The sequence below is a fragment of the Balaenoptera ricei genome, chromosome 3 (genome assembly GCF_028023285.1).
Source record: "Balaenoptera ricei isolate mBalRic1 chromosome 3, mBalRic1.hap2, whole genome shotgun sequence".
Lineage (NCBI taxonomy): Eukaryota > Metazoa > Chordata > Mammalia > Artiodactyla > Balaenopteridae > Balaenoptera > Balaenoptera ricei.
In genome coordinates this window covers 110315969-110338704 of record NC_082641.1, presented here as the reverse complement: position 1 = coordinate 110338704, position 22736 = coordinate 110315969, and the positions used below count along the sequence as shown (strand labels likewise).

Below are 22736 nucleotides of genomic sequence, written 5' to 3'. Positions count from 1 at the left end.
TGGAACCTAGAAAAATGGTACAGACGAACCCATTTGCAGGGCAGAATTAGAGACACAGATGTAGAGAACAAACCTATGGAAACCAAGGGGGGAAAGTGGTGGGGGGGTGGTGGTGTGATGAACTGGGAGATTGGGATTGACATGTATACACTGATGTGTATAAAATGGATGACTAATAAGAAAAAAAAATACATAAAAGTTGAGTGGAAATATAAAGAAAATTCCTAGAAAAAAAAAAAAGAAAGGAATTCTGTATGTGGTCAGGTATAACTAAAATCAGAATGAATTTGAGTAAATCAATGTTAATATTAAAGGTAAGATGGTGAAAAACCTGAATTTGGTTTCTCTCTGTCAAGAGAACAAAGGGTTTTTGTTCTTTTTTTTTTTAATATTGAGCTGCTTTTGGTAACAGATTATAAGCTTCTTTACAAGCTTTTAAGAAATTTGTTGTAACTTTTTGTATTTGCTTTTGATATCTTTTATTGTCAGTTTGGTTAAGTGAATAAGTACTGTTTCACAGTGACCTATGACCCTATTTGACCAAGTGTTTTGAGACTTTTTGATATTTTTGACAAATTTCCCAAAGATCAAATTCTAACTAAAGTTCATTTGACCTCTAGCTAACTTTGAGTTTTCCAAAGGGCCCCTGAAGAACCTCAGAGAGAAATATTAAACTAACTAGGATTATTTGGTATTTTAAATTACATGGCAAGCATTGCCAAAGAGTGATAAACAATCTCAGGTTATACTGTATGGGTAAATATTTTTAATATAGATATGTTAGAAATTATATGGAATTCCTAAAAAATCTGGTATGCCCTAATAAAACGCTATCAGTCATAATTCTAGTTATTATCTTACGATGTTGTCTGTCATAGCAGTAACCAAGTTTCTTTGTCAGTTGCATTGTAATAAGACTTTAATGATGCCTTTTGAAGTTTTTTGTCATTTATAGATAGCTATTATTGTACTATGATGCTTTTGCAAAAAATGCCTCATCTTCAAGAAGATTCATAGAAAGTACAGGTTTCTGATATCTTGCAGGTTATGCCACTGAACTGGGTAAGAAAAAAGAATCCTGATGGCTGCATAAAACTGTTAAGAAAAAGGATTCGTTACATAGGACTGAGTGAACTGGAGAATATGGTTTTTTAAAATGGTTTTTATCTGAAATATTACTGACTTTTAATCTGTGTTTTCCAGACATAAGTAAAACTTTCCGCTTAAGCTAATTATGACTTCCAGCAGCTTGATAAATTACACCTTCATAAGCAGAACTGAAACATTTATCTTTTCTCTCTACCTGATCCCTCCAGAAATTATAAACTCTTAGGTTTCCAGCAGCCTTATCAGGTGAATAAGGAAGATTATCTCCTGACAGGTGCAGGAATCTCAAGGTATTTGGGGGGCCTCGAGAAGAGAAGAATTCACCCAAATCTATAGCTATCGCAAGCAGAATCTGTGATAAGCCCTTGGCTGGCATGGCTTTCCTGGGCTTGAGAGTCCTTTTAAAAAGTTCAATCTGAGATTCCTTATGAAAAGTTCCAGCACAGCTGATTTAAAAGAGCCTATATGATCAATTACACTTTTGTAAATAATCAGGCCAAGTTTACTAAAACCAGACTTATTTTGCAAACAAATTAGTCTTTTTTCTTTTTCTATTTCTTTAATTAATTTATTTATTACCTTTTTGGGCTGTGTTGGGTCTTCGTTGCTGCACGCGGGCTTTCTCTAGTTGCGGCAGGCGAGCGGGGGCTACTCTTCGTTGTTGTGCGCGGGCTTCTCATTGCAATGGCTTCTCTGGTTGTAGGAGCACGGGCTCTAGGGGCGCAGGCTTCAGTAGTTGCAGCACGCAGGCTCAGTAGTTGTGGCTCGTGGGCTCTAGAGCACAGGCTCAGTAGTTGTGGCGCACGGGCTTAGTTGCTCTACAGCATGTGGGATCTTCCCGGACCAGGGCACGAACCTGTGTCCCCTGCACTGGCAGGCGGGTTCTTAACCAGTGCGCCACCAGGGAAGCCCGACAAATTAGTCTTAATTTGGCTATATTTGGTAGAAATGAGAGTAATTTTAGAGGGAAAAAGATTATGTTCCAGTGGATATTAAATTCTAGTTTTGTTAGTTGAGAACTGTATTTACTGCCTAAGACTCACTTCCCAGATAACTCTTTGTTATTATACTACATTATTGTAAAGTTTAATTGAATTATTAAAAGGACACTCTAAATTTGTTTCTGAAGCTTATCACAGCAGTCTATCTTTGGATGAAGATCAGATGCCCCATGACCTGCAACCAGGAAATTATTCATCCTGGAAAAGGCATCAGTTAAAGGACTGTCTCTAACCTAGATGAAAAGAGCCTTATTAGGTACTCTTAAGTAGCTCTTGCACAGCAAAACTGAAAGGAATTGACTCTTGAATTCAGATTTCCCACTTAAGAAGGGTGTCTTCACTGGACTGGCCTATAGAAAGGACTACTGACTGCAAATGACACCCACATCAAGACGAGAAGGAGAAGAAGATGACAGCAGTGGTAGACTGTTGGCCCAAGAATCTAGACCAGGTCTGTAAGACCCATCTTACTAATTCAATTGAACTGTTTACCAAATGTTTGTCTCCTATCAAAATTGAAAGTTATTGTTTTACTTCTAACCATACTGTTGCCCCAATGTTCAGGATAGGAGGAAAATTCTCTAGTGAAGTTATCAGAGTATAACTGCTCATGACATGTATCACTGCTTGCTTTAAGTCTTCTGCTAAAAGCACATGTACAATATTTGTGTGACAATTTGGTGTAATGGATAAAATGTATATCCTATAAAATGTTTCCCCATAATCAGACCTCTGAACTTGTTCACTATGTCTGATTAGTTTTCACCCAATGTAGATAACTAGGCATATCTCTCTACGCATATATAGAGATAGATAGATAGATAGATATAGTAGATATAGATATCTATATAGATATAGGTATAGATATGTATAAACAGAAAGGAGGTCTAGCACTGAGGGACATGATGGATTCAGGGAGGCAGCAATCATCTTGGCATCACAGGACAAATATTTTGATCTATCGAAAGATTTGCAAACAAAAGGGTAAATGATCAAAGAAATTTTCACATATTGAGGTCTAGGAAAATCATTCTGGCTTATACATCATTTAAATTAGACTGGAACAGCCTATTCTGTGGCTTATTGAACATACATTGTATTACATCTGCTTTAACCATTAAGGAAAAAATTGCATTTAGAAATCAAAATAGAGTAACTGTGGTTCAGACATCCCAAATAGAGCTGGGTGGCCATGGTTTCAGACTTGTTCCTATATTACTGAGGACTTGAATTTTCTGAACTGTATCAGACTCAAGAACACCACCGGCTGTTCTCAATATCTGCTAGCAGCCCTCAACTGAAACCTTATGGTCGCAAGGTGACTATGAAATCTTGATCTTACTTTAGGAATATTAGTAACAAATGAGACAGCTTTAGCCTCCCAGCAGAAGGCATTAGATTCTTTAGCCAGACTAGTACTAGACAATAAAATTGCTTTAGAATAGATTTTAGCAGAAAAAGGAAACATATGTGTAGTAGTTAATAGCTCCTGTTATGTATATGTTAATACCACATCAGAAGTTAAAACCTACTTACACAGAATTAGGAAACTGGCTACCTGGCTACAAGTCTCCCCATTAGTACCAGGTCCAGGCTGGTTTTCAGGCTTATTCTCCTGAATTCCTCAGGGAATGAGATCTATTTTCCAAGGTTTATTAAAGTTTGGGTTGTCACTCCTCCTCTTACTTCTAATTGGTTAGCTGATTATAAAATGTGCTATACAGGGAGATCAGCTCGGTGTTTTGTGACCACCTAGAGGGGTGGGATAGGGAGGATGGGAGGGAGACACAAGAGGGAGGAGATATGGAGATATATGTATATATATAGCTGATTCACTTTGTTATAAAGCAGAAACTAACACACCATTGTAAAGCAATTATACTCCAATAAAGATGTTTTTAAAAATAAATAAATAAAATGTGCTATAAGCTGCTGCACCAAAATGGTGGACCAGGGGACTAAAATTTAATCACATAAGTCTCAGGTCTAAGACCTGGAACTCGGAAACATGTCCAACTTGGTATGCAATGTTTCCATTCCCCAAACTGAGGCAGGACTATGCCCCATTTCAGCAGGAAATAGAATAGTCATCACTCTGTTCCCTCAAAGATTTGGGGGAAAGTTAAAACAGGAGTGGGGATTGATGCTGAAAGCTCAACTTCTCTGTACACCGGTGCCAAATAGAATCTGAGAGACAGAGTTTTTGGTGACGTAGAAAAGGATAGCTTTGTTACTTTGCCAGGCAAAGGGGGACGCAGTGGGCTCCTGCCTCAAAAAACTGTGTGTCCCAACCCAGGATGATTTGATGAGGAGTTTTATGACAATACTTCCCAAGGGTGGGGTTGCTGACAAGATTAGGGTGTGTGCTGTCTCAGATGGCCAGGTCTCCTAATCTTGACTCAGGTGGTTTCCTGGCTGCTCCTCCCCTGATTAGCAACTGTTCGAATCTGCCCTTTGGAACTCCGGGAAGGTCACGGAGGCTGGAGTCTTGCCTACAAGAAATGGGGGACAAAAAGAAACCTCTGTGCCTGGGAGCCCCACAGGACCCTGCTCAGTTTCAGGATTGAAGCCAAGTCTCCCTAAAATTGAGTTCCTTTACTGAGTTTATGATTAATCTCTCTACCCAAAACTTTATCCCCTTTCTTGTCCCCTCTGACCTCAATCCTCTGCTAACTAAACAGTAATCAACCAGAATCAGATGACTAAAATTGCTGTTGTTGATAACATTATTAACGTACTAAAAGCTATTAGAGATATCATCATTAATATACAAACTCAGGTTGTTTCTCCAGGGCAAGATGAGCTAACAGACTGCAAGCCATGGACCACCTGGCCAGAGCATCATAAACCAGGGACATCCTGACTTTCAAAACTACAATGAAGAAATGTCACAAGATGATTAATTCCATCCTGTTTATTCTTAAAAAAAATCCTAACTCAAAGACCAAGTGTATCTGAGGTTTATCTTCCACTCCCTTGCTTGGAGCACTGCGATAAACACTACTTTCCTTCACCAAAACCTGGTGTCAGTAGGTTAGCTTTGCTGTGCCTCAGGCGGGATGAGTTCAGTTTGGTAACACAACCGCTCAGCTAGCAGTGTGGCGATCTGTGACCGTGGGTGCCTATGTGGCCATTCATTTTAGCTACTAGGGGCCTCTTGAGACCTCATGTGCCACATAAGACTGTGTGTGAAGACCAGGATTGCCTGTGTTCTGGTGAAACACCTGTGATTCCATGTGGCTTCCTGTGACTTCATGTGACCCTGTGTGGCAGCCTGTTACCACATGGAGCCTCCTGTGACCTTGGGTGGCCTCAGATCCAATCTTCCCAGAAGGAGAGATCTGAAGTCCCCAGAGAATATGGGCACTATCCGGCGTAGCTGCCCCTTTTCCAGATCCTAAATAGACCCTCACCGCCCTCTCTCCTCTTTGGCTTGCAGACCTGACACCCAGAGGCTCCTGGTGTCTGCAAACTGGGGTCCTAGGGGGCGTTAGCGTCAGCGGGAACCGACCCACCGACAAGTGTGCCTCCTAGAACAGGTGACCGCGACCTCTCTGCCACCCGAGCCCGCCCAGCCATAAAAGCCAGCGTCGCGCTGGGTAGGGGTAAGGGTCGCGCGTTGGTGGGGTGCGCGCGGTGTCGCGCTCCTGCGCTCGTCGCCCGTGCGGCCCTCTCCTGCCGGTTCCCCCAGAACTCCAGGTCGTGACGTTAGGCGGGGCGGAGAGGGCCGGTCGGCTCTGCAGCCTGGCCCCTCCCCCGCCCGGGGCCTCGGCGGTTCCCACGCGGCTGTGAGCGTGCGGAGCGCCCGGACCTGGACCGCGGCGGGGCTGGAAGGGGGCTGGAAGGGGGCTCCGGTGCAGAGCGGGCGCGTGGCGCCCTCCCCCTCCAGCGAAGACTCCGCAGCCGCGCGCGGAGGCGGGGCGCTGCGGAGCCGGGTGGGGGGGGGGGGGGCGGGGGCTAAAAATACCCGGCGGCAGCGGCTGCGCGGCTTCTCCTGGGGCTGCGGGGCTGTGGGCCGGGGAGGCCGTGCCGGGCCCATCTGGGTCCCGCTGACCGACATGCTGACCTTCTTCCTCGTGTCGGGGGGCTCCCTCTGGCTGTTCTCGGGTAAGTCTCCCCCCTCTCCCCGTCCTCTTCTGTGACCCTCATCCCTGGCACGCTGTGGGGTCTTGGTCCCGGGCAGGGGGTGATCCCCCAGCCCCGGCTGCCGAGCCATCCTTTCAGGACTACCCTGGGCCACCCAGGTCTCCCTCTTCCAAATTCTGGCGGGCTCCGGGCCGCGTTTGGGAAGTGCCTGTGTCAGTGAAAATGAGGGGCCTTGCTCTCCTCGACCTCACAACAACTTCCCTCCGGTTCTCGACTCCCCCCGCCCCTTATGGTGAGGACCATCCGCTGAGCAGACTAGGCCCTGAGCCCACTCGTCCCCCAAGGCCAAGTCCAGGGACAGACAGTTCATCCTTGTCCATCTCCAGGATGCAGACCCTGAGGATGTTGGACTCCGAGGTCCCGCAGCAGGTCAAGGACATGACCGGGACTGACCTGGGGCTTCCTGATCCTGGTGAGAGGGCCTCCTCACAACCCCTCCTGCCCACCCTTCAGCCAGAGTACACGATTTCTGTAAAGCAGGGTTCACCTGGCTCCTTAGCTATGGCCATGGCTTGTGTCCCCACCCTGCCAGCGCCCACCTCTCCGCCTCACAGGAGTCAGCCTCTCACCCCTGCATCCTCTCAAGAAACCTTGAGGACCCCCTCTGAATCCCTGCCCAACGCTCTTACCCCCTCCCCACACAGAACCTGGGCTCTCACCCCAGAAGCAGTCATTCACCAGTTTTGCTGCCTACACCAGCCACTCCCCTCTGTGAATGTTGGGTTCCTCTAGGTTATGATACCACTAAAGGGTCTCCACCCACCCCCACCCATACCCCCATGTGCAAATTCAGTCTCATAATGTATGTGAAGTGCTCGAACCTTAAACTGGCTTTAAGCTGGACCTGGCCCAGAGCAAGTGCTTTATAAATGTTAGTTTTATTATTATTTCATGCTCAAACAGCATCATCAGAGGAGGTAGTAAGGTTCTTTCTGAGCCGAAGAAGGGGAGGAAGGCGACCCTTTTGAAATCCTTAACTGAAACTTTGCCTGTGTTATTTAATATTCACAGCAAATCCTAGGAGGTTGGTGGTGCTCTTTTTTTACTGAGGTTCATAGGTTAATTGACTTGCCCAATGTCACACGGATAATATCTGACAGATTAGGATTTGATCTGAGTTTTAATTGATTCATCATTGCTAAGTGCTTCCTGGTATCAAGCTTGAACCTAGAGGGTCAGTAGGCCAGGTGATGGTGGGCATCCCCTGACACCATTGCCCTGAGTCAGGCCACAGGGACACCTCTCCTGAGCTGGGGAGAGAGTGAGGCCTCCCTAATCCCCTCAGCTCCCTAAGCTCCTTCTGTCTGCCGTGTCTGAGGACAAGCCGTGCAGGGGCACTCTGGGCCTGATGTGCTCATCCAACAGGCAGGGTTGGAGCTAGAGAAAGGGTTAAGGATAAAGGGCAGAAGTTATCAAAATAATGGTAATGATGATGATGATGATAGTAACAGCCACCATTTATTGCTTGGATGATGGTCTCAGAGCCTTTTCCCTGTGCCAGGACCCCTTTGCCCTACCCTTAGGAGGCCCCCACCCAGCCATGGTAGCCAAGGGTAGCTCTCTGGAGCCTTGGTCTTCTGTGGCTACAGGGAAGTGCCTGGGGGCTACAGAGCCACACGTGGCAGGAGTCATCAGCCTCTGAGAAAAAAAGTCCTTGCAGTGCGGGATGCTTGTCTGAAAGTGGGATTCAGCAGATGCCAACTCAGACTGGTCTTCTGTCCTGCTTCGGCGTGGAGTGTTTCCCAAAGCGGTCAGGCGCCTCCTAGAATGGGGAAACTGCCTCAGTGAAAGACTGTTCAGGGGCCTCAGAATGGTCAAGCAGGGTGACTCTTGGTACAGGTGACAGCTTCTTCCCTGGAGACCAAGTTTCTCAGTGGGTACAGGAAATTCCTCAAAGATGCCATACTTGCTGTAAGAGTGAGACACTGAGGCTGGTGTGTGGTACCCACTTCAGACACATTGTGGCATTCCCAGATCATGTCCACCTTGCTTGGGACTTTGCCTGGACCCCAGCCTTTCTTTGAGGGCAGAGAGGACACCTAGGCTAACACTGAGAACACATTCTACCTTGTAATCGCCAGGGTCCCATGGCAGCTGCCAAATCTCTCTGGCTCAGTTAGAAATAGGAGAGGCACCCTGAAGTGATATTACTCTTTGTAGATTTATGTGCCGTTTGCCACCCAATCCAGCCCTAGGGAGACAAGGGAAGGGTAGAGGGGAGCCACCTGGAGGAGGAACTGATTATATGGGGGAAGCAGCCATGTGCTCTGAGCCTTAGGAGAGCTAGGGCTGTTATTTGTCCTGTTCCCCGCTGAGGCCAGCCCAGATCCCACCTGTGTGTTGAGTAATAAACAAGGAAACAAAATAGACCCAGTGTGGTGAGTCAGATGCTGTGCCTGGCCCAGGAAAACACGGTCTCAGTGCTGTGAGCACTCAGAGGACTATGGGAGCAATGGATTGGCACTTCTGCCTGCCCATATGGCACCCTTGTACAAAGTAGAAAGAGGCTCCCCTCCTGGTGGATGAATTTCTAGGCTGATGCAGCCCTGTGTCCTTCTGCGGTGTCCAGTCTGTGCAACCATATACCCGACCATCGGTGATGTCTGAGTGGGCTTTTGCAGCATATAGGGGTGTTTTGTCAGTCAGGTAGGCCAAACCCCAGGTAGAGAAAATCAGGCCAGCAAAAGTGTGCAGGAAGAACTGTGGTGGGAGGTGGATCTTTAGGGTCTTGTGCCTCAGGAGCCTAGCTTGTAGGAGAGGATGGAGTCGGGATGGAGTCTGGATGGGAGGGGATTCTAGAGAAGAGGGTTTTATTTAGGGGGGCAGAGGAGCCCTCGATTTAGCTGCAGTGGCCAGGCTGAGCCAGAAGGAGGAAGGTGGAGGCTGGGAGAGCAGTGGGAGGCTGTTGTGATGTTATGGATGAGAATAACTGTGGCCCAAGGATGGCCCAGTTGAGGCTGGGTTCCAGGAAGGGGAAGGTAGGAGGCCCTAGTTGTGACCCTTGGGGGAATGGGGGCTGGCCCTGGTGGCAGAGATTGGTGTGGCAGCAACCTGGCTGTAGGTGTCCAGGGCAGGTGCAGACTTGCACAGCCTAGCTCAGCCCAGCCCCATCAGATTCTCACCACACCCCTGCTCCCATTAGGGTGGAGGACTGGTGTGAGGTCTGGGGCCATCCCAGGGGGCCCAAGAAGGCAGCCAGGGCCCTGACAGATGGTGGGGCACCAGGCAGAACATCTGAGGGCACGCCTCACAAAAGAAGGCCTGGATTTGCACATGGTGCACCACTGTGTGGGAGAATTCGTACCTCAGTGCCTTCTCTTCCTCCCCGGCCCGTGATAGGATACAGGGGTGCTCCCAGTGAGAGCACGGTGACACCAGGGGGCGGCAGAAGCCAGCCATTCTGCTCTCTGGCTGGTTTTCTGTCCTTTGTGATTACAGGGGCTCTTGGGTTGACCTTCAGAAGGGCGAACTTGGCTCAGCTACAGCCCCAGATGGGACCCAGGACTGTCCCCCACACACAGCATGCAGGATAAGTGAGCATGAGGAGTTTGCAAAAAGAGGCCGAAGTTACAGGCATTGGTGTAACAGAAGCTGCAGTGTGTAACTAGCCAGCGCCTGGCACATAGTAGGCACTCAGATATTCGTTGAATGAAGTACTTTTTGGGGGGGAGCAGTGTTTTCATGGGGGAAGTGTTGTTGCAAACATGCTGACTTGACTGCTGTTGCCCTGAGCACCCATCACGTGTCTAGCACCATGTTCTACAGTTCCCCAAGCTTTCCTTTAATCTTACCCACAACACTGTGGTGCTGTTAGCCCATTTAATAGATGCGGCACAAAGACACAAGGAGGTTCAGTGGTGAAGCAACTCCTGAGAGCTGTGAGTCAGACCACATGCTCAGACTCCAGGCCAAGGAGGGACCCGGAGGATCAGGCAGGATCAGGCAGGGCCTGAGCCCCTCCAGCAGGCTAGTCAGTGGGCACAGACAAGGGAGCAGTCCTTGGACGGGGAGGGTTTAAAGAGAAGACAGGTGTAAAGAGCAAAGAGCGGGGGCTGGCACATAGGAAAGGGCTTACTGAATGTTAGCTAAAGTTATAACACCTTGAGCTAAGCCTTCCTCAGAGGAGGTGCAGGATTCGGATGTGCAGAAAGGGGGTAGGGAAAGAAAAGGCGTTCCAGGCAGAGGGATCCGTGTGAGAAAAGATTGGGAAGATGGATCAATGAGAGTTAGGGACAGACTCTGCTCAGCCAGCGAGGTCTCCAGGGCTGGCCTCTGCAGGCACTAGAAGGCCAGGCCAGGCAGCACAGGCTTCATTCTGTGTGGTAGCTGCATCAAGGACATACGGCCCAAACTGGGCATGTGGATGGCCAAGGTGACACTGTCCCTGCACCCCTCAAGCCGCATGCATCTCCTGGTGGCACACGTGCCACTGAACTACAGTCTTTTGCCTCTTCTACTAGCCCTATGATCTCCTTGAGGGCAGAGCCAGGGTGTCTCCTTCCTGCGCCCAAGCCAGGGCTGGCACACAGTGTACATCAGTGCTGATTGCATAAATGAATGATATGAAGAATTCCCTGAGAATAATTTATCTTAATAATGAGGTGTTTTCTCACTACAAGTCCATTGGCTGACAACAGACCTTGAGTGTTCTGCTACTGGGTGCCAGGCTCTATGCCTAGCTGGGGGATATCACCAATATGGTAGAAGCTGTAGGGGAAAGCAGGTGTGAACTCCTTGCAGGCAGAGCCAGATCAGCCTTCAGTGGAGAACCCGGAACAGAAGGAGGTGCTCCAGAAGTGTTTGCTGAATTAACAAGTGAGTGAATGACCACACTCGCAGCTGTGGTGTGACTGGTTTCATAGAAGATAGTCTTCTCTGAGGATGAGATTCTGTTATTTCCTTAGAGCTCCAAGTTTCCAGTCTCCTAGTAGGCTGGGAACTCCGGCCAAGCAGAGCTGAAAGGAGGCCCTAGTCAAGGTCCTCAGCTCACTGGATGATCTGGTGTGATGGCCCCATTCCTGCGTTGGCCTGGCCAGAGTCCCCACTAACCACCCATTGGGCCCCAGGAGGGAAGCACTGTTAGTGAGATGCTACTTTGGGCCCTTGGGGTTGGCCTTCAGGTGAGGCCCAGGGGTGGTCCCACATAATTAATTGCTCAGCTGCTCCAGGAGCCCATAGTTGGTGTGGTCATTCTCAGACCCAGTTACTTTGCGTGGCTCCTGATTCATGTGAGGCTTGGGATCTGTGACAGGCAGAAGTAGGAGGATGGGAAATGGGCTTGGACAGATTCTGAGCCAAGCTGAGCTATCTGTTCAGAAGCCCAATCTGTAATCTCAGAACCTGAAAGATTTCAAATCCCAAGAAGTCCCATCTGTGCCTGTTTACCAGCTCTTCCTGGAAAACTTTCCTCTCCCGACAGCTACTCTGGGGAGTAGGGGTGCCTGGGGGTGTCCATGGAGAGTTGGGGGTGGCTAGCTTCTGATTTGTCATCTGCTCATTCAGGCCTGCATTGTGAGGTAACTGTCTCCTGGAGCTTTAGAATGGGAAGCCAGGCCTGGATGGTGCCAGTGAGGTAACAATCAGCATCTGTTCCCAGACCCTGGGGTAAGCAAATCTGGGTTGGCACCTGTTAGGGCCAGGAACAGACCTAGGTTGAGTGGGCAGCTCTGGGACAGAGCCCACTAATCAACACTGGCAACACTGCCCTACTCCCAGGGTACCACAGCTTGACCTACCAGTACAGGAGGTAGATAATTGGGGACTGAGCAGGACTTGTCCTGCTAGTGTGTTTTTCTGTTTGTTTGTTTCTCTAGATTGTTCTGGTGGCTGAAGAGTCCCCAGTGGGGTTCCTTCTGACCACACACCCTTGCCCCAGCCTTGGCTATAAACCATTCTGGGCACTGACTGTAGGTCCTGCCACATAGACAGGAGGGATACTGGGAGGGACAGTAAGGTCAACCAGAGAGTAGACAGCAAGGCCAACTGGAGGCCACACAGCAAGGACAGAGATGGGGATGGGAAGGTAGCCAGAGCTGGGACAAAGTGGGCAGCAAGATGGGATGTGGGCCCACCAGTGAGATGGGACAGGGAGGTTGGCCAGAGGCTGATGGTGAGGCCCTAGAGACCAATAAGAGGAAAGCAGGTATCAGCATGGAGAAGGGGGCCTCAGGGAGGACCCATCTAGGCCTGCAGTGACCCCTTGACTTTGTTTGTTTAATTTACTTATTTAATTTATTTATTTTTGGCTGCGTTGGGTCTTCCTTGCTGCGCAGGCTTTCTCTAGTTGCGGAGAGTGGCGGGCTACTCTTTGTTGCAGTGCGCGGGCTTCTCATTGTGGTGGCTTCTCTTGTTGCAGAGCAGGGGCTCTAGGCATGCAGGCTTCAGTAGTTGTGGCTCATGGGCTCTAGAGTGGAGGCTCAGTAGTTGTGGCGCATGGGCTTAGTTGCTCCGCGGCATGTGGGATCTTCCCGGACCAGGGATCGAACCTGTGACCCCTGCATTGGCAGGTGGATTCTTAACCACTGCATCACCAGGGAAGTCCCCCTCTTGACTTTGGAAGGAGCAGTGTTTCTGGCCCTTCTTCTGTGTCCCCTAGCTGCATGAAGCCACCTAGACGCCAGGACCCTGCTTAGTGGTGGAGAATGTACCTTCCCGCAGATGGATTGGATGTGCTTCTCTGGGGGACACCTTCGACTCACCCATACTCAGCCCCCACCCTGCCTGCAGACTGCCTCCCCCTCAGCCTGGCTCTGCCTGGGGTGGTGGAGAGAAAGGGAGGGTGCCCTTCCCCTGGCCAGTGGGCTGTTGGGAGATTTGGGTACATGTGTCCCTGATCTCCTTGCCACAGGTCAGACAGCAGGGAAAGCTGTGACCTGTGAAGACCCCTTTTCCATCTGGACTGACATTTCTTTTCTCTTTCTCCTCTACCTCCTGATTCTCCTCCCTGGGGCAGCCCCATGAACCGTCCCAGAGATATGCCTGGCCTCTGGGCTTCATGGGCATATTGTGTGGCCCCAGCTGACAGTAGGAGGACCTGAGGAGGGAGGCAGCAGAGCATGGTCATCAAAGATGGGCATTTTCTCTGGGCTGAGAGGCTGACAGGGCCTGTTTCATTTGGATTGCAGGAGATCTGTGGAGCATCTACAAACCCTCCTATTGGTTCAGAGTCAGCTCCCAGGTGGTTTTGTCCTAGATTTCCTCTCAGGCTAAATGATCATATGTGTGATTGAGATCTTGCTGTGTCATTGTCTCCTGTTAATGGGAGTCTGAGTAGCAGCCATGCTTCATAGGTTATAAGCTTTGTGCTGTACACATAGATTAGCCTCACCTGTGTTTGTCCTGTCTCTATGTGGGAGAATAGTGCCTAGAGTGTGCACTATTTTGTGCCTGGTTTCTTCACTCAGTATCATCCACGGTGCTATGTGTAATGAGGAAATTTGCAACAATACATTCCAAAAAAATATGGAAAATGAAGGCAACACTGTGAGTTGTTCAAGTCAAATGACTCTCCTTTATTCTGAGATCATGTTCTTCCATCTATCTTGCAATAAAATATGCTGGCAGTTTGGTTGGGTTTTTGTTTTGTTATTGATACATTTGTTTAAAAAATAAGTAGATAGATATAGATACAGACATTTATATATTTGTGCCATGGTTAATGGACAGCTCCTGGTGACCCTAGGGTGTCAGAAGAGCAGCATTTCTGGCCTCTGAAAGTCTGAACAAGATTGAAGTCTGACCTTTTCTTGGAGCCTCTGTGGGGGATGGAGTCCAAGCTCTGGAGCGTGATTGTGCACATTGTGCTCTGGGTCACAAACCCCACCCACAGCTCTCGGGCACCTGTGGCAGCAGCACTCTGGGCAGCAGGCGGAGAAGACATGTGACCTCCATTCTTCAAAGTCCTGTCAGTGCACTGCAAGGGCTTTTGTTTACTGTCACATTTTTCTTCCCATTTCTTTGTCCACATTTACCATCAACACCATGAGAATTGCCAGAAGTTCCCTCATTCAAAAAGGTTGCTACCTGAGGCCCAGTCATTACTATTTCTGAAAAGGACAAAACAACAGAGCCTCAGAATGCTCCGATCCCATTTCTTGGTCCCGCCCACCCTGACCTGACGCAGTGCTTTCTTTCCGCAGCGGCCGCAGAGGCCTCCCTCCAGCTCCCTCTGGAAAGGTGGTGGGTTCAGTGAGAATCCAGGCGATGGGTGCTCTCAGTGGGTTGGTGTGAACAACGTCCAGCAACCTTCCCGGGCCAGCCAGGGCCTCGTTTTGCTTTGGTCTGAAAGAGATTTTTGTTTTCCGGTGAGAACAGCCCCAGCCTGGCCGGGTGCCAGAGGCAGCAGCAGGAATACAAACACTTTCATGTGACAGACCCGGGTGGAGAGGTGTGGGCCTGCCAGCAGTGGGCCCTCCCCTGCCACTGCTCCTCGGGAGGCGGTGATTTGCATATTCCCCATTCATCCTGGCCTTGAAAAGGAGGCCTGCGTTCTCAGTCCTCCGGACCAGCTGAGGGCTGGGCTGCTTGAGCCTGGTTTTAACTCTGTGGATGCCACCGGCTCTCACCGGCCAACAGCAGGTCTTGGTGGCTGGAGGGTGGTGAAAGGCAGCAGCTGCTGTGTGGCCCTGGCCTCCAGAGGGATGATTCAGGAGGTGGCAGGGTCCCACTGACCAGCACAGACTTCTGCTGAGCGGAGTGAGGGTCAGATTTGTTTCTCCTTGTGCCATTCAGAAGAGGAACTTGGTCAAAGTATGAGGAAGCCAGAAAATTAAGCTGTTTATCAGAGTCCCAGAAAATTTACGTTTAACCAAAGCAAAACTCCCTTTTCTCTGCTCATTGTCATTCCTGCAAAATAACAGTGACCCCTGGAATGGTGGGTATAGGCGCCTTATTGGCTCCTTGCTGCAGCAGGGGTCCCTTTGGCTGGGATCTGGAAGGACAGCTTGCCTGGGACACTTTGGCATCCTAAAACCCCAAGGTGCTAGATCAGGTGAGTGAGTGGGTGGGCCCTGTTAGCTTGTGGCTGGGACTTCGAAAGCATGAGGCTATATATAGTACAAATCACCATCTTTTTCCCTCTGCAGCTAAATGCTATCTTCCCAGCCTCGCTGCCTCCTTCCCAGGAGCCCCAGCATCCAGTAGGCTCTTTCTAGGACTCTGTCCCCTTCTCAGAACCCTCCTTCCCGCCCTGTTCCTGATCTCCTTGCTCCCCCTCCCTGACTGAGCATATGTCTTAGGTTCTGTTCTGCCTTGTGAATCTCCCCTCAGCCCACTCCCCAGCAGGATGTCCCCAGTTGCTCCTGAGGGAACAAGTGGGCAAAAGCAAATCCCTCTGTTGCTCCCCCCACCTCAACGAACCGCATCTCAACAGAACCTCCTCCCTCCTGCAAGGTGCTTCCCCCTCGCTGGAGGTGGTTACATCCTCTTTCCCCTGTACCCCTGGCCACCTGCGGTTGAGCTCTGACAGCATGTCCCTGCCTGGAGCAGCCCATATTCTCTTTCTGAGCTTGAGCCTGTAAGGTTTGCATTGTGTCCTCAGTTTGGGCCAGTGATGGAAATGGATCACTGCTCCTGAGGCCAGGACACTGGTCGCCCTAACCTAGATGGGCTGGGAGGGGAAAGGATCATGTTGCAGCCACAGGATTTGGCTTCCTGCACAGTGGGGCCTGGCCAGGGGGTGTCCTCTGCTTGTGTAGCGCTCATTGGCCCTTGCCACTGTTCCTAGGGTTCTGCCTGCCATCCCAGGGCTTGGTGTGGAAGGAAGGACGATGAGGCCGAGGCTCATCCACACCGTCAGTCCTAGTCTTCGTCCCCTGGAAATATTTCTAAAGGGAGCGTTGCCACTGTCATAACCTGTGCTGTCCCTCCTCGTTCTGAGAATTTTGTCAGGCCTGATTCGTGGTAAGGACAACTTTTATCTCAGAGCTCGTGAAAGACACTGTGTTTCTCTTTGCTCCTCTGCTCTCAAGGCTATTTGTATTTTTAAGTGTCTGAAAGTATTGTTTGAGCCTGGCTTCCTGGTGCTGTTGTCAGGACTGTGGGCCTATGTTCCCTGACCAGGGCTTAGGGTGAGTGAGATTCTTGAGAGGTGCTGGCCTGAGGATGGGGGCGGACGGTGCTGGGGGCTGCTTCCCACCCCCAGTGAATTGCTGAAGGGAGGCATGTTCACGGTGGGTTCGGGCTATTGAGACAGGGGCCCTGTGCAGTGGTCAGGCACAGCCAACTTTAGTTAGGCCTTTCTACATTCAAGAGGCCTAAGTAAACCTTCAGAGCTATAATCAGCCTCCTCAGGGAGGTTCGGCAGGCGAGCCACCCTGTAACCCAGCAAGCCTGAATCCTGGGCCCGTCTTTCTTGGGGGAACATGCGGTGGGTCTCACCTGGCAATTCCCAGCTCGGGGAGGCCCTTGACCCCATGTCTGCCCCAGTCGTCTGTGGTTCTGTGACTCTAATTAAAACCCAGGAGGAAGGTGGAGAGAAAGCCCCTCTCACAGCCCAGACAAGCGTGAATCCCTGTGTGGACGGGGTGGGGGCCAGCTGAGTGTGGGCTGCTGTGTTTGTGTCTCTACAGATCAGGGTCACACAGGTGTGATGGTGAGATTTGTGCTTTTCCTAACCTAGTGCCTGGGCCACACACGTCCTGGGGCAGCACTGCTGGGCCGTGACTCTCTGCCTCTGGCACCCTGTGTGGTTTTCCGTCAGCCAGAACCTTGGTTGTGTCCACTGGATTTTCTGCCCCAGAAGCTGCCCTGAGAAGCATTAAAGGAGGCTTTCGTCTTAGTTAACAACATCTCTGAAAGTGTACAGAGAAAAGTAAGGGTCCTGCCAAGAAGGAAGGAAAAGGGGCTTTGGGGGCTGAGGGTTGGTCCTCAGGCATTTGTGCATTTTAAAGCTTCCTCCAGGTGTGTTGCCGGAGGCTGGGGCCTGGGGGCCCAGGCAAGCTTTTGCCAAGTTCCAGGTTAGGGCTGCTGAGGTAGGAAGCTCTCTGAGCAGCCCGCCTGCCCCAGGTGGTGGGGTGGGCAGTGGAAGCCCTATCAGCCCCAGGGAAAGTGTTGCAAGGCCTGCGGGCTCTAGAGTTTCCAGGCAGGTTATGAACACAGCTCTTGAGAGGGAACTCAGAGTGCTAGGCCGAGACCTGGGGCGGTCTTGCTGCAGAGGAAGATGGCGTTGGGCAGACAGCGGCCCTGTCCTGGAAGCACCAGTTGTGAGTAGGGCCTGGGAGTGGTGAGCTGGTTCCTGCGGGCTGGACCTGCCTTTTACTCTCCATGTGCCTGCTGTGAGCCCAGCCACACCCTGGCTGTGGAAGTAGGAGTCAAAAAAGGCCATACGCGATCACCACCCCAACTCCTCACCCAGTGGAGAAATCTTGCAGGAGTGAGACCCTGGGTGTCCTGGGACCTCACTGTCCCAGTCTGTCTGCCAGAGGCGTTGAGGGAGTTTGGGGCTCAGCTTTGGTTCCAACAGGCCTGGGTGTGGATTCTGGCTCCAGGATGGCCATTCCCCTGGCAAGCCAGGAAAGCGTCTCTCAGGGCAGGCTTTAAGGAGGGGCTGGTGTGCTGCCCTGGGGTCTTGTGGGGGAGCTAAGCCATTATCTTCTACCTGCTGACCCTGGTGTTTGGTCTGGAGTGTCCCCACTGCCCAGAGCATCTCTGAGCAGATGTTTTATCCGGGACTGTGCCTAATCTCCTTCCTCTCCCCAGTAGACTGGTTGTGACCTTCTGGGGTGGGGGTGGAGGCAGCCCCTGGAAGGTGCTGGAGGAGATTCCTGGGCAAAGGTGCAGGCCGCCCGGTGCAGGTCGCCCTCGGCACCGGGGATCTGGCCTCTCCACGCCCACTTCCACCATTCCCACCACCCCTACCGCTCGTGCAGCCTGCAGGTCCCCAGCCCATGGCTGCGGGCCTGGCCCTTAATCAGTGCCACAGATAGATGTGTAAGAAGACTTTGTCCTTAAGCAACCCTCTGACAAACTCCTCTCCAGGACTGAAGACAAGGTAGGGGTGGGGAGAAGCAGAGGGGTGTGAACTGAGGCTCTTGCAACCTGGCAGAGTTGGGGTTAAGGCTGGGTTGCTTGCCTCTGAGCTGATCTGAGCCAGCACTGCCCCGTGTGCAGATGCAGGGGAGGGGCAGCGAGGGGCCTGGAGGGGCCAGCAGCTCCCCATAGAGCTGTTCTGTGCCCGGGTCCCTGCCAGACCTGCTGCCACAGCTGCCAGGGAGCCTCTGCCACCACTGCTAGAGCCTCTACCACCAGCCGGCTTCTCAGAGCAGGCATTCGTTGCCATCAGCTGTCCCCAGGAGGGCAGACTTGGGGCAGGGCCTTCGCCACTTTTGAGCTTTGATCAAGATGTGGTAAGCTCTCTCCCTAAGCCCCACACATCCTTTATAAAGGGAGGCTGGTACTAGTGGGACCAGCTCAGCTGCCTCCCCAGTGCCAGGAGCCTGCTGGAAAGGTAGGGTGTGAATGCATGTAATTTTGCAAGTTGTCTTTGAGCCCTTTTGGCTGGCAGAGACAGAGTAACTACTTCAGCTAACTTCTATCTACTGAATGTCTCCCTTACTGCGTGCCTGGTACCTTATTCTCTGTCCATGAGAGTTTTGAGATGAGGCCAGAGGGGTAAAGTGACTTGTCCAAGGTCATACAGCTGTCAAGAGTATGAGTCAGGATTTGGACCCGGGTCAGTCCAGCACCAGAACTCCCCTTTGGGCCCTTTCCCTGGCTTGTTTGCTGGGGCCCCTGGCCCCTGGGAGGTTATGATTTCATTTCAGAGCTCTTCATTGGGAGTTAAGGAGGTTCTTTAATGATCTGCTGGCTTGCCTTGTGCTTCCCCATTTCTGAAGCCCTCAGAAGTTTGCATAGACCCAGAACCCCATTGCAAGGACCCCCACCTGCCTCCAGGCTGATACAGAGCGAAGCTGGTGTGATTCTAAGGGGAGGGAAGAATCTGAGGATCATGGAGGGTCTCAGTGCCAGCATGATGAGTTTGAATTTTTGTCCTAAGGTAGGAGGGAGCCAGGTAAGGTTTTTGAGCAGCGGCGTGATATGGTTATGTCTGTGTATCAGGAACATAACTTTGGTATCAGTGTAAACACTGGTTAGAACAAGGAGACCTGTGAGGAGACTGGTGTGGGAGTCTGGACAGCACTTGGTGGTGGCTGGACCAGGCCAGGCCAGAGGAGTGGAGAGGAGTGGTCAGGTTTGGAAGGTGTTTAGGAAGTAGTCCTGATAGAACCATCTTGCTAGATCGTGAAGGTGTAGAGTCAGGAAGCTGGACCAGCAGAGAGCTCTTGGAGTGGAGCCATGGATCTCAGGGCCATCTCCACTGGAAATGTGCCCTGGGGCTCTGCTTCTGCCCCCTTGAAGTCAAAATACTTCTGACCAGGGCCCCCTTCCTCCCATTCTCTCCCTTCCTGGGTTTTGACAGCTATGCCTCTCACTACCCACCTTCCATGTGCCCTGAATCAGCAGAAGACAGGGCAAGGTGGGGAAGTCCCACTCCCCCCAGCCTGTGCCACCACTTGGTATTCTGAACTGGTCTATGCCCAAGGAGAAGGCATAGGATGTGCTAGAGGAGAGGAGGCTAGTTGATGCTGAGGGCTGGGTCCCCGTGCCAGGTGAATATTTACAAACACTCACAGCCGCTCCCTTGGCAACACCAGCACCACTGATTCCCTTGGGTGCTGTCCCCCTCCCCCCTGCCCCCCGTGCCCCATGCTGCTGCAACCAAGAGAGCCTCCTGGGGGCATGGAAGGAGGCAGCCATGGCTGGGACCCCAGGGACAGAGAAAGAGAGGAGGTCAGAAGAGGCCAAGGCCCTGTGAAATAATGAGATAAGACCAGACTCCCAAGCCAAAGGCCTGGTGGCACAGGCTGGCTCTGAGGTCCATGTCCTCAGAGGACCTGAATTTGCAGCTCTCCACTCCAGTGGCTCCCGGCGGTCTGAAGGGCATCTCATGGTATGTGCAAGCACCCGTGACTGTCTGAGGTTGGCAAGCCTGTAAGAATGACACCCTCTGGTTGCTGCCCAGCCAGGAAGGGGCACAGGCTCAGCCTTAGGACTAGAGGAGCTGCAGTCACTTTAGACGCCTCCTTAGGAGTGGGCACCTAAATAGAAGCCTGAGGAGGAGTGGGTGGCCAAGTCTTTTTCCCACCACCCTCCAGTGTCCTAGGCGAGTGGGCTTCCTGGAAGAGAACCCAGCCATGGGAAGATGGCAAGTTCATAATGTGAGGCCAGGAGGGAGCCCACCTGTGGTGTGTGCGTGCTGAAGAGCAAGTGACTGGCCTGACTGGCTGATCCCTGCTTACGGGCTCTGGTGGCCCCTACCCCCTGCAACCTGCCTGGGCTCTTCTGAGCAGGCCTGAAGGTGGTTTTCTGTGGGTTCAGCACTACTGCAGAGGAGAGCATGGGTTTGGGTATGGATGGTACAATGTAGGCAAGGGTTAGGGTTGCGATGCAACACAAGGCAGTGGTTTGAGAGGCCGTAGTCGTCTGGGGCTCGAGTCCTGGCTCCCCTGCTCGCTCACTGTGCCCCTGTGAATGGCAGGTAACTTCTTCAGTGGAGTCTCTATGTCCTCACCTTATAATGAGTACATGGAGCTGTCATGAGGATTGAGCAGTGCAGTGTGTAGGCATGGGCTCCCACATACTAGCAATTCAGGAAGTTTAGGCAAGTTCTCTTCTTCCCTCTCTTGGAAACTGTGATACTTTGGTGATGGCCGAAAGCTCTGCACATCTGGGAAACCAGCCTCAGACTTGTGGCACTGACCCTCGTACACGATTTCATGGGCTCAAGACTTTATTTCCTGAGAGAATATTTAGTTTGCTAAGTGCCCATGGTCTCCCTCAGCTCCAGCCTTTGCATATTTGCTTCCCTCTGCTTGGGACACCCTTTCCTCTATCTCCTTCAGTCTCAGCATCAATACCACTTCTTGCCAGAAGCCTGCCCTGACTCTCCGTACCTGAGTTGGGCATCTTCTCTGGTTCCCCATGCCTGATCACAGCCCAAACTGCACTCACGGCACTGCCCACTGCCTCATGTATTTCCCCTATAAGATTGCGGGCAGGCCCACATCTGGCTTGTCCCAGTGCCCAGCACTGAGCTAGCTCAGAGCAGAGGCCACATGAGGGTCTGCTAGGTGAATGGGTAGGTGGATGGGTGGGTGGGTGGATGGCTTGGCCATTCTTGTCTGTGCTCTGTGACAACCCCAGCATTGCAACCAGTGCCCACTTTTGGCTGTAGCTTAGGGCCTGTGAGCACCTGCCAAGGGCCAGGGACTGGTGGTAGTAAGGCATCCTTCCGGGGTTTTCTCTAAAACTTTTGGGACCACATACTTGAGCCTCAGAGCTGAGCCGGGACTTCTTGGGCCTTGGCTTCCTAGCCCACGGAGTCAGTTCAGTCCATTAGAGGAAACCTCATTCAGCTCTCAGAGCTCACACCAGGAGCTGGTGGGCATATCTAGATTTTCCACTATGTAGTGAGTCACTTATCTGATGCGCCTGGCTGTGACTTAGTCTGCCATTTGCAGCTTAAGGAAGTAAATCTCCCAGGAAAGCCAGCTGGCCTCCTGCCAAGGGTCCTCCCCAGAGCAGTTTTCCTTGGTGAATTCACCGCGGTCCATAGCCTGCCCTCTGCTGATGCAGAACCTTAATTTGACCAGTATGCCAGGAGTGGTTTGTTCCTGTGGGATGGCCTCAAAACTGATCCAGTTCAAGGAGGCTGCTGGTAAAACTGGATTTCCGGCTCAGGGACTCAGTGAGAATGCTCTGGCTGGCTGGGGGCTCACTTCTCTCACCCAGAGCCTGTAGGTGGTTGATGAGCGTTCCCCGGACTCAGACAGCCTGTCATGCCATCCGTAGAGCATAAACTCCTGTGGGTCCGTACTACCTGGGTTCGGCCATCTCTGTCCAGTGGTTACTCCTGCCTGGGCTGAGCAGTCTCCTTGGTCTGACAAGCATACCTTTAGCCATTTCTTTAGTCCCAGCGTGCCTCCAGCTATGCCAGATCCAGCATGAGGAGCTTTACATGCCTGAGTGATAATGTCCCCATTTTAAAGATGGGGAAGGAAGAGGTCTAAAGAAGTGGGGTATGCTCAACCTAGCATAGCTCATAAGTGAAGGAGAAGGGACTTGAACTCTGGAGCTTTGCCTGCTTTCTCTACAATGGCTTTGCACAGCATCGACCTTATTTTTGGTGTGGTGATGTTACAGTTCAGCACAAATGCCACTTATTGGGAGTTCAGCAGATCTCTCTTCCCTTAGGGGTCAAGCGATTGCTGTTTGGCTCATATCCCATGGCTGCAGAGTAGCTGTTGTTGGGTTTCTCATTCTTTCCCAAGAAGGGAAACAACAGCCATGCACCCAAAGGTGGGGGGTGGAAGGCCAGTGACTGTCAGCCTGGAGCCCACACAATCCTCATTGCGCTGGCAGACCTATAGGTGTCGTACAGCACTTCCAGCTTTAGGCCCTTCAGGTGGACAGTAACACCAAGAA

General features: G+C 51.3%; 1 protein-coding gene across 3 annotated transcripts in view; it reads left to right on the top strand.

The window, feature by feature from the left end:
* The first annotated feature begins 6078 nt into the window (after positions 1–6078).
* The window catches only part of ACSL6 (acyl-CoA synthetase long chain family member 6), a 64516-nt gene continuing 47858 nt past the window's right edge, over positions 6079–22736 (top strand). The window contains exons 1-2 of one of the 3 annotated variants that reach the window (XM_059917019.1): positions 6114–6215; positions 6581–6666. In XM_059917019.1, coding sequence (XP_059773002.1) covers positions 6582–6666 — 85 coding nt within the window. In that variant the 5' untranslated portion in view covers positions 6114–6215; position 6581. Of the gene's footprint in view, positions 6216–6580; positions 6667–15980; positions 16155–22736 lie in introns of those variants that run through there. The other 2 variants (XM_059917020.1, XM_059917021.1) reach the window with 2 other exon arrangements.